The 11053-nt window shown below is 40.1% G+C and overlaps 5 protein-coding genes across 5 annotated transcripts; 2 read left to right on the forward strand and 3 right to left on the reverse strand.

The window, feature by feature from the left end:
- Positions 1 to 715: 715 nt before the first annotated feature.
- JH06_4412 (hypothetical protein) lies at positions 716 to 2888 on the forward strand (the record flags this gene model as incomplete). The annotated part of the gene is given in 11 exon segments (XM_014670141.1): positions 716 to 730; positions 750 to 942; positions 974 to 1191; positions 1228 to 1310; positions 1340 to 1436; positions 1464 to 1663; positions 1694 to 2001; positions 2032 to 2185; positions 2216 to 2303; positions 2334 to 2461; positions 2492 to 2888. The coding sequence occupies 11 exon segments, from the start codon at positions 716 to 718 to the stop codon at positions 2886 to 2888; spliced, it is 1881 nt and encodes a 626-aa protein (XP_014525627.1).
- A 163-nt stretch (positions 2889 to 3051) lies between these two features.
- On the reverse strand, positions 3052 to 3850 carry JH06_4413 (hypothetical protein; the record flags this gene model as incomplete). Its single annotated transcript, XM_014670142.1, has 6 exons — positions 3052 to 3218; positions 3247 to 3341; positions 3372 to 3416; positions 3446 to 3544; positions 3577 to 3659; positions 3692 to 3850. The coding sequence occupies 6 exons, from the start codon at positions 3848 to 3850 to the stop codon at positions 3052 to 3054; spliced, it is 648 nt and encodes a 215-aa protein (XP_014525628.1).
- Positions 3851 to 6944: 3094 nt separating this feature from the next.
- JH06_4414 (hypothetical protein) lies at positions 6945 to 7838 on the reverse strand (the record flags this gene model as incomplete). The annotated part of the gene is made up of 1 exon (XM_014670143.1): positions 6945 to 7838. One exon carries the CDS (start codon positions 7836 to 7838, stop codon positions 6945 to 6947), a length of 894 nt encoding a protein of 297 aa, XP_014525629.1.
- A 731-nt stretch (positions 7839 to 8569) lies between these two features.
- On the forward strand, positions 8570 to 9208 carry JH06_4415 (hypothetical protein; the record flags this gene model as incomplete). The annotated part of the gene is made up of 1 exon (XM_014670144.1): positions 8570 to 9208. The coding sequence occupies one exon, from the start codon at positions 8570 to 8572 to the stop codon at positions 9206 to 9208; it is 639 nt and encodes a 212-aa protein (XP_014525630.1).
- A 573-nt stretch (positions 9209 to 9781) lies between these two features.
- On the reverse strand, positions 9782 to 10909 carry JH06_5579 (hypothetical protein; the record flags this gene model as incomplete). The annotated part of the gene is made up of 7 exons (XM_014670145.1): positions 9782 to 9799; positions 9828 to 10050; positions 10081 to 10159; positions 10191 to 10287; positions 10319 to 10454; positions 10487 to 10843; positions 10875 to 10909. The coding sequence occupies 7 exons, from the start codon at positions 10907 to 10909 to the stop codon at positions 9782 to 9784; spliced, it is 945 nt and encodes a 314-aa protein (XP_014525631.1).
- Between the last annotated feature and the right edge of the window lie 144 nt (positions 10910 to 11053).

Here is an 11053-nt window from a genome sequence, read left to right on the forward strand (position 1 = left end):
GGATCTGGTAGCAACTGTGGGTGATAAGAAGTATCCTGTTCATGTGGAGTATGAGGGAGAAACAATGATGCTGACAATCGATGGAAAGAAGGTGAAGGTAGAGAATCCTGCATTTGAGTGTGAGAATACAATCATGGGAGCAAGAGTAAATGGCGAAGATGTGAAGGTACAATACTTCGAACCAACAACTGAAGGATACAACATGCAATATTGTGGAGGAAACTTTGAAGTATTGCTGCGTAGTGCTCGTGCTGAGGAACTGAGCAAGTACATGATCCCTAAGGTAGTCCCTGATACAAGCAAGTTCCTTGCCTCTCCTATGGCTGGAGCTCTGGTGAAGGTAAATGTGAAGGAAGGAGATCGAGTAGAAGCTGGACAGGCTCTGGCTGTCGTGGAAGCCATGAAGATGCAAAACGAATTGTATGCTCAAAAGGCTTGTGTAGTGAAGAAGGTATACTTCAAACCTGGACAGAATCTGGCTCTTGATGATGTTATCATGGACTTTGATACCACTGCCTAAGTCAAGGGAATCTGATCCATGCTTGTTTTATCGTAGTAAGAGAGTTATGCGCAACTGATACCCTCTTGTTTGTTACAACCTTATTGACCTTTTTATAGGTTGGTTTGATGTCTCAGTATTATATTGTTTACAACCAGACCTATATCATTTACACTTAGTTTTAGCATTTCAGTTGTATTCACATTTTTATGGATAATGTATATTGCTAATGTATGGTATTGAAGAATAGTATAGTGGCGAGAGTGAAAACTGGAGAGTGGGTAATCGTCGGATAGACGAAGAATCATTTAACAGAAGTTCTTATAATCAGCGTGGCAATCAACAGCGCAACTCAAACTATCGTTATAACAATAATCAGAACCGACAGCGTTACCAGAATAATCGATCTGGTGGAGATGGTGAACGAGACAACTGGAGACGATGTAAAGTTGTTGGGAGACGAATAATACATAGATGATAATAACAACAATCGTAACGGTTATCAGCAAAGAAATAGTGGAAATTATGTTAACAGAGCAAACTCAAATCGATACGATAATAATGGTAATGCGGTTACACTTCAGGCTGTTATTGAGGATCCGTCTTCTTTGGAAGCTGTGCATGAAGCACGAAAACGTTTTTTAGAGTCCTTTACTGAAGAGGACAGTGTTGCTGTTGTGAATGACAAGCTTGTATATGTTGGTGTTTATGAGTTGTCTCATTGGTAGAGCATCGCTGGAATAATTCATTTTGGTGAGTTAATGAAGGACAATTCTGAGTGTCCTTTGCATTACACTATTTACAACAAGAAGTAGATCTCATATGTCTCTTGAGATTTAGAATTGTAAAAGTGAACTCCGAAGTTGTAGAAGAGGAAGAGAAACTTGATGAGAATTGTTGGGATATGCCAACCACAGAAGACTTTTCTCTAGATGTCGTTATTAATTAAAATAATAAGAAATAGATGAATAGTAGTGTTTTGGAAGCTGGTCGAAGTGCCTTCTTGGAGAAGAAACTGCTTCAGTCGAGGGAGTGTGTGGAGCGTGAACGTGCTGAGGTGGAACACGGTCTTCAGAAGCTAGAGGAGAATGCAGAAGGGAAATCTCTGCTGGAAATGTTGTCACTGCCAGAAGGCGAAGTATCGCTCTCACCTGCTCCTGTGGAGTAGAAGTCGAAATCTAAGTTGAATTGTAGAGATGAACTAACACCTCGTTCGACGGCCGAGGGACTGATAGAAGGAATCATCGAGCCTGATACAGAGACCCAGGTTCCCATTCAAAGTGAAGTGGTGACAAAACCTCCTGCAGAGTCAATGGATGGAAATGCACTGGAGCAAGAACTGATGAACCAGGCACAGAAGGGAACCCAACCAAAGAACCCTTCGGAACCTTTTGTTCGACCTGTGGATCAAATGGATCATGGACATGTTGCTCAGGACTTCTCTCGACATATACCCGAGTATTCGCAGAGAGTGAATCCAGATTTGATGGGATCGCTTCGAGGTTCGTGTTTTGAATGTGGATCATTATTAGATGTACGCAATCCATATTTCGATTCTCCATTGGATTCGTTGCCTCCTGAGCAAATGGACTATGGATATGGAGGTCGGATTATGATGCCTGCGGACTATCAGCGTTATCGTGAGATCGATCCTCGTTTAGTTCGTGATTCACGCATTCCGATGAAGTTGGTGTGATGGTGGGTAATGATTTATAGTCGTGGGAACGGAATGCGACAAGTATACTACGTACCAAATCGTTACTTCAATCAAATGCGACATGATTCTCATCCGGATCTTTTTCAAGTAAGTGAAAGGAACCAGAATGATTGATAGATGTTTGATGAGAAGGAACGTGCTCAGCAGATTCAGGTTCAGTTGTACCAGCAGCAGCAAGAGCGAGAGATGATGTTACGCCAACAGCAGATGGATCGAATGCGTACTCAACAGATGAATGAACACGGGTGAGAGAGATGAAGGTGAATGAGGAGTAGAATGCGAATGACGCGAGGTATGCGAGAGATGCCTTTGGGATATGGTGGTCCTCAGCAATCTGCCCCTGGACAGTATAGTGGGTATCCTTCACAACGAAGTTTGTATGACCAGAGAAGTCTCAATCCATATGAACAGCGAGGACCCAGTCCTTTTGAGCAGCGAGGTCCGACAACCTTTGATCAGTTAGGATCAGGTCCTTTTGAACAACGTGGTACCAATTCACTGGATCAACGAGGTGTAAACGGGTTTGATCAAAGACAATCCAACGCTTTCAATCAGCGTAACATCTATCGATCTCCTTATTATCGTTGTTTGTGGAAGAAACAGATTATGCAATTTCTGAGATCATCAAGAGATAATTGCTATTTGAACAACTTAGCACTGCATTATCAGTGAGCGTATCCACGAAACAAAGACTATTTGGAATGTTTCGAAGCTTCACATGCAACTGTTGATCAAAACGACGACCATTTGCAGTTTTACTGCAAATCGACATTCTACTATCTGCACCCACCGAAAAGACCAAATTGGATCCCTCCATATTCTTTCCTGTTGTAACCTAAATCTCATCGTCTCCATCCAATTCCACTTTCTTAACAGAATCACTATGTGGTTTACAGATGATGTAATTCTCCAGGGCAATATCCTTTCCTGAAGGACATACACAACGAATGGAACCATCATCACAACCAACATATGTCATATTCTCTAAGAATAATATGGTACCTGCACTGCCCACCATCATAATTTATACAGATATCTCGAATAACGGGAGCCTCCACTAATCCTTCTTCAGTATCAGGTAGAACAGGAAGAACCGTTTCATGAAGTTTCTCTCCTGTCATTGAACTAATTATCACGGATCTATTTGATTATTACTAGTTATATAGTGTAGTGAGGTCTCCTGAAGCCATTAACGATACACTACAATTGAAGTCCATTCAAATGGATACTTCTTTCCCTGACGGTAAAATGCAATGTTATTTACGGTCCTATCAAAGTTCATCATTCGAGTTGGTTCATGTGTATACACATTGAAAATATCAATATTCCTAATCATCATACAAATATTAACACACGTTACCCATTACTATTGCACGTTCCAACAAAATAACCCTCAGGATCAATACACATACAATTAATGGTAGTGGACGGACTGTCATCTTCCTAAGCACATCAGTTTCATACACCGAACCTACAGGCTCATACGAACTCACGACAGTAGCCAAATTTCGCAAATCAAACTCCAGTACTTGGTTACCACAGGCAACAAATAGTTGCTGCATCATTCGAGGATTGTGACAAATAGATACAATTCGCTTGTTGAAGAAACCATCCAAAATGTTTATACAACCCATTGTCCGAAGGTCCCATAGTCGAACTGTATGATCATCGCTCCCTGATGCAGCGATCGTATTCCAATACGTAAGACAGTTGACACCATCATTATGACCATAAAGAGGATCAAACTTCATTTCGATTTACGATAATTCGGATTCCCACGAATCTCTTGGAACGATAATAAGTGACGAAAAGGAATATCCGCAAACATCATGAAAAAACCGTAGGTGACGCCTAAACTTTTGTTCATCCAACCACAGGATAGAACCGATATCAAACTTGTCAATCCTCCGTCTTCGTGTTCAGGAGAGATCACAACATGGATAATGTATTTTCATCGAAACGTATTCCTGTTACTATGAATAACCGTATGATTTCGTGCAGCCAAATCTCAATTCGAAGTTTCAGTACCGCTTCTGATGATTCTACCATTCATTATTGCCGAAGCAACGGAGATGCTGTCAGGGAATATCGTATTCGACTGTGCGAACCTTGTACATTGACAATCGATGTACTGGTTCCTTATGAGTAGTATTCTATTCAATATAAAAGTGTAGACTCGATGTATTTGACAACCGGGGTATCGAAACCCAGATTTGGACAAATCTGTGTGATAAGTACAGTTCGACAGGTCGATGGCATGCGATCCCTGCACGTCGAACCGAGATTCATAAAGAGCTTCGCGGCCGTGTTCATTCATTTTCTGCTTCTATTATTCCCATTCGATGTGGTGTTTTTGAATTCACTGCCCGAACACGGGCCCCCAAATCTGGAAACAGTGACTGGGTCTGGGCCACTCACTATGAGAAGAACGAAACTATTCATGTGATTCGTACAGGAACTCAAAGAAGTGGACTCACCCAAGGAGCCGTGAGACAACTGGCTCAGTGGTTCGATGATATTCTAATTTGCTGGTATGTCAGCGAAATGGATCATCATTCTGGATCATGCTGTTCCAAAAGCGAGTCTGGCCATAGCATTCTCGCCGCCTATTCTGCTGCTTTCCTCTCGGTCATTGCGCTTCAAGAGGGAACTGATGTAAGTATGATGTGAGCAAGTTACCCGTAGCTAGAGACGTGCGTAGCCATGAGTCGAGTACTAAGTGAAAGTGAATGGCTCAGCAACAAGAACAATGCGATGAAAGTGATGGTCTGGTGTATTGGTAGCACCTATCTGGCATCAACCTTCGTTAACAGTATTAATGAATACATCTTGGCTCCCGTAACAGCTGAATCTATTCGTCGAATACGCATGATTGCTCTCGATAACGATAAGTATATCAAGAAAGTACCTAGCAGTATTCTAAATCTTATGTCCACTCTCTCTGGTGATAGTTGTTGGATCGTCTCCTTTATCTAATTCACAGTGATGATCCCAAATCCTCTTCAACCCTCTCTAGAAAAAGCAAGTCGACATTCAATGGCAGTCAATGAGAATCAGAACGATGTTCTTATGGAACTACTTTTATCCTTTGTAAAGTCCCATGATTCTTCATGGTTTCCTCAGCAGTTCTATCGTCAACTTATGATTCTCCTGACATCAACCACTGTACATATGCAATGGATCCTCAACTATAGTCCCAACTCATTCGAGTGTTTGTCCAGCGAATACTTCGTTGTTTATTTGAGAAGGACGATTCGACGTACGACACCGATGCTCCTATCTCCTCTCGTCAGCAAGTCACAGTGGCGATTATTGAAGCCTTTGAGCTTTATAATGAAACGTACTTTTTGGACTCTCCTTGATATTCAGGGTTTGGGATAATGAGAAAGAAAACATAAAGCAGGAGCAGGACTCAACCATTGAATACTTGACACCTGATGGTGGTCCTCTACTACCCCTTCTCTCTCTTATCCGCATCCTCTTCATTCCTCATGGATCGCGAGCATCGCAAGAAAGAAGTAGAAAAGTGAGCTCGCTCCCTATTACTGATGATGTAACATCAGGGCCATTTCAAAAGGACAAACTCTGTCTAAGTGCAACTCTTCTTCACACGTTTGCCAACATGACAGATGATCATCCCGATTTCATGTTAGAATCACAGAACTCAATGAAGAATAGGAAAATGAAAGAAACAATACTCTCGTTAGCAGGACAGGATGATACCATTCTGCTTGAAACAGTAAAACGGATCATTTCCATGCGACCTGCATCTTCAAACAATCACACACACTTCCTATGCATTATTGAACAACTCCTAATTTCCCATTCACATCTATTCGTTCAGTACAAATCCCTTCTAGTACGGTGCAATCCATGGAATTGATCTTAGAATCGTGTAATTGCGTACATTCTGCGCTGTGTCCACTCTGTGAATATTTATGTATCTCTTCGAGCATTACAGTAAGTTCACAATCCATAGTTCAGTCAAAGGGTTCTGGAGTACACTCCAAAATCAGTTATCTGGAAACTTATTCTCCATTGTAATGTTTCTGTTGTCGAAAAGGTAAAGAACAGATACAAATGTCTAACAGCTAGTTGACAGAATACCTTGAAGAAGCAGAAACTCATTGGCTGCTTCATATTCGCGTTTCAGCTCAGTGTCTCCATAGAGCATTGGAAAATGCTGGAATATTGAAGAACGGAGTATATCATTATCAGAGAATGATGATTTGTAGATTGTCAACCTGGAATCATTATCTTCAGACGGGGAATCTGGAATTCCTTCAAAAACTCATTCGCTTGAATGTCGTTTCTCGTCTTATAGCTACATTGTTTCTTGACAGTAAATAACAACAAACACCGAGTAGCTATTGCACATTTCCTAAACGATTGGAACCTCACTTCTTAATCGACTTGGTCTCCTCAAACACAACATGCTTACGTACAATAGGATCATACTACTCCATTACAATAGAAAATAGCAAAATTCTACCTTAATTAGCTTCAATTTGTGGGGAGTGTTCATTGGATTCTTCTTCGTCGTATAGAAGAATCTAAAGTATTACAGAATTCATAGGAAGCATACCCAGTCCCGGCTTTGCTTAGCAACTTGATGCTGACTCCTAACGTCTATTGAGTATCTCAATGAATTTCTAATTGCTACTTTAGGCATGAGGATACGAAAGATACTTCACAACCAAAGAATCTCTGAATAGGAACAAACAGAACTTAAGCCGAATTTACATCACTCTTCTCTATATTCCCTTTCAACATATTATAATGAACAGGTACAAATCCACACTTAGGCATAACAGTCAATACCGATTTCTCAGCACGATGTGTCTTCTCATGTTTCCTCATAGTACTCGCACTACAACATTCGTAACTACACGACTTCCTGGGACAATGAAGTGTGCGACTATGTTGATGTACCTTCATGTGTTTCTTTAGATCACTGGAGGTAATAGAAGCATAAGAGCACCCCTCAACGGTACATTTAAATGGCTTCTCCCCAGTATGAGTACGCATATGGACCTTCAGATTGCTGTGGTTAGCTGAAGAATATGTGCAATTCGGAAACGGACATTTTAGAGGCTTTTCACCGGTATGTGTGCGAATATGAATAACAAGAATGCTCCGAGTTACAGCTGCATATTTGCAATCAGCATATGGACACTTATATGGCTTCTCTCCTGTATGAGTTCGAGTATGTATCTTCATATCACTCTTGCGAATCGTCGAATAGTTGCAACCATGGAATGTACACTTATACCTCTTTGGAATAATCGTACTGTGCTGACACACACAACAATTGTTGTTCCCACCACAACTACAACAGGGAAGGCTCTCCTCTTTCGGTTTAGATACTACTGGCTGAATAGATTGAGGTTGTTGCTGATACGAAAAGAAAGAACTCGGAACAATGACTAATGATGGTTGCGTAGAATGTAGAATTGATTCAAATTCAGACTGTATGGGTGTCAGACATGGCAAAACCTTGTTTTCATCTTTGGGGACCAGACAATGAGGTAATGCCTGACTACAGACATCCTCCACCCAGTCACAGTCAAGTTTATCCTGAATTATTCGATTGAGATGTTCTAATTCTTCTTGCTTGGTCATTCACCAACAACCTAACAAACGGGTTAGAAATACATAGAAAGATTCCAGAATAGTAATCTCAACCAAATACTTCACCGATTTCACAATATGGATACGGAAGTACAATTCAACACAGGACTCTCCGTTCGTCCCCACTACTTACAGAATCTCTATTATGAGTATAGAGCTATTAGCTGAACCAATCGTCCACTGCAATGGAATGATTAGTACCGTTTTTGTCTTCCGAAGAAAACCCGCGGTATTTCATGAGACCATTATTTGTGTACTTTTGTCTCAACAACTGTACGCCCCTTTTTGGGCGTACAAGCCACATTCAATTATCATTTATCGATAGGAATATCTTTCGATCTCTACTAATCTGAAATAGAACTAGTGATATAAAAAAAGATTAGAGATAGGCTATCGGCAGTTACTATGGGTTCTCTATAGTATTCAAGGAATCATTTACAAAATCGATTATAAGGGTTGTTGGGCTATTGTAATGATTCTTTTCTTCTTCTCGGATTGTGGGTTATTACTACTATTTGCTATAACAACGACTATTGATTTTCGTAGAACATACAAGATAGTTCTTGTATATACACGACTGAAGATGATTATCTTCATTCTGCAAAATCACGGAATATTGAGTTTAAAATAATTCTATTGTCCCCAAATTGTCATCTGCAATATCAAATTGACAAGTTGTCAAACACTTCGTCAATTGACAACTGGCTCATTCAGACTTAACGATGAATAACTTTCAGCGTGACATATCCGCTATATTTCCCCACAGATTAGTTGCGGATAGTCGCCAGGGAAAGGCAACATTGAATGACTATGAGAATAAGGTGTCTCAAAGTGTTCAAGAATTAGAAGAAATGTGTCTTACAAATAAAGATGAGTTGCTAGAGCTACGGGAGAAAGTACTATCCAAATTCCGGCTCATTGATCAACTCGTATCTGCATTTTTGCGTGATGTGAATGAGTTACTACTTTTCGAGAGTCCTGCTGATGCACAGGAGTTGGTAACCATTATGGCGTTAGATGTGAAGAAGACCATTTTGGACAATGCTTTACAATATGCCATGTCAATGCCAGTATATTCAGATAGTAGTCAACTAGGGGAGAAAGATGATCCCACTTATACACAAGCTGACGTGTCTGATTACACTCCATCGACACAGCAGACGAAGAAGAAAAGGCCGAACTTACCATCTCATGCCAAGTCCATACTCTCTGAGTGGTTCCAGAATCATGTGGATCATCCTTACCCAACACAGGCCGAAAAGCAAGAGCTCTCAAGTAAAACAGGGCTCTCACTCCAGAAGGTGGACAATTGGTTTATTAACGAACGAAGTCGGAAATGGGGTTCATATCGTCGAAAGTAGCTTCTCTTGTACTCTTGGTCTATCTTTATTGTGTGTATTGTTTGTTATTTAATTCATTTTTGTTTGGTTCCATGAGGATTCTTAGAGTTTCAATGTCAAGTGGAGATCATTTTATTCACTATAAACAATTATTAAGCTCACTTGTGTTAGTGATATCCAGATTGAAGAAGACTGTGGATACAACATCATTCAATCTAATGCAAATGGTAATTACAAATAACACTATGGATCGCTTACTGCGCAACATGAGGACGTGATGCACTGATTGTTAGTTCCATGTTAAGAACTGCCACTATGATGATTTGATAAGAAGCATCTAATCAAGAATCATTTTCATGAATACATATCGTTTATCTCTTGAAAGCACTTGAATGAACGAGATAAAGATAAGATTCCCTTCTAGTTATAAGGATGAAAAACAGAGAGAGGAGGCTGCTGCTGAGTTACGATAGTTTCAAAATGTATAAAACAAAGTCTAACCAAGAGTGATATCTTATTGAATTGTTGTTTCCTCTTTACTATTTTCTGCACTATTCTTTATTCCTTCTGCTTTCACTTGGTTGCTTTCTTCCTTCAGTTCTTCACTTTCTGCTTTAATCTGAGCACTTTCTGTTTTCACTTCTCCACTCTCTCCCACCTTATCCTTCAGTTCATCACTTCCATCCTTCCCATTCTCTTCATTCTCTATAGACTTCTCACCAGGATTCAATAAACTCCACTTCTTCAACACCCACTCATTCTTAAGTACAAGCGCCACATCCTCTTTACTATCCTGTTTGAAAGCATGAATCCACACACTATCACGTTGAATAGACTTATACAGTAAATGATTCACACAACCACTACAACTCAATAACGAATTCTATCTCTACAGACGAAGCAAATCAGGACCTGTCAACATAGAAAGAATACGATCACCTTCAAGAAGGAAAGGAGCACTCACACTCAACACTACAACATCAATCAATCTTCTCTCTTCTACTCTCAATCTCTTTCGCTTCCTTAACAGCAGCACCACGAAGACTCTCCATAGCAGTATCACACTCTTTCATCTTCTCTTCTACTTCAACAATCTGCTTCTATTCATCACAAATACCTTCAATTAGCGACTTTCAACTCGTCCAAAGCACTACACTTCTGAGCACGAAGAGACACCAACTCGGACAACTCCAATTGCTTCTCTTCCTCCTTCTTATTACACTTCACAATATCCTCTTTCATCTTCTCTATATCCTCCAGAACAGTACTAAACACTCACATATACACAAACACATATACCGAGCACAAGCAACCTTCTCATCCAAAGTTAATTCTGGAAGCACAATATCAACAGAATACACAACATTCTTCTCATGAAACCATGAATACGTATTATCCCAGACCAAGAAGTATTCTCCAACTTCCTCAAATACAATCTTACCTTGTTGAGGAGTATCTGGAGGATAGGCAGTTATCGCAACGAAGGATTCCTTATTCGTTCCCTTTAAGATTCCAAAACGAATATCATATCCCTTTGAATGGAATACCCAATGAACACTAGTTCCACTCTTTGAGATGACAAGAGGAAGCTCAAATCGTTGACCAGCTTTCACAACAATAGCATTCGTTTTCATCTTCATTACCTTGTTTTTGGATCTATCATTCAACACTCTCAACTACTACTTACTGAAACAACACCGATAGCTTTTCGTACTTTTCCATTTGTTATATTGAGTGATATCAAAACTAACAACACCAATATCAACCTTTACAGAACAATACACTGGAAGTCAACTAACAAACACTCAATGACAATAACGAATCCTTTAAATCAAATCGGTGATATTCATGGGCATTTCATCGATC

Source organism: Blastocystis sp. subtype 4 (genome assembly GCF_000743755.1).
Source record: "Blastocystis sp. subtype 4 strain WR1 chromosome Unknown seqid_0324, whole genome shotgun sequence".
In the NCBI taxonomy this organism is placed as follows: Eukaryota; class Bigyra; order Opalinata; family Blastocystidae; genus Blastocystis; species Blastocystis sp. subtype 4.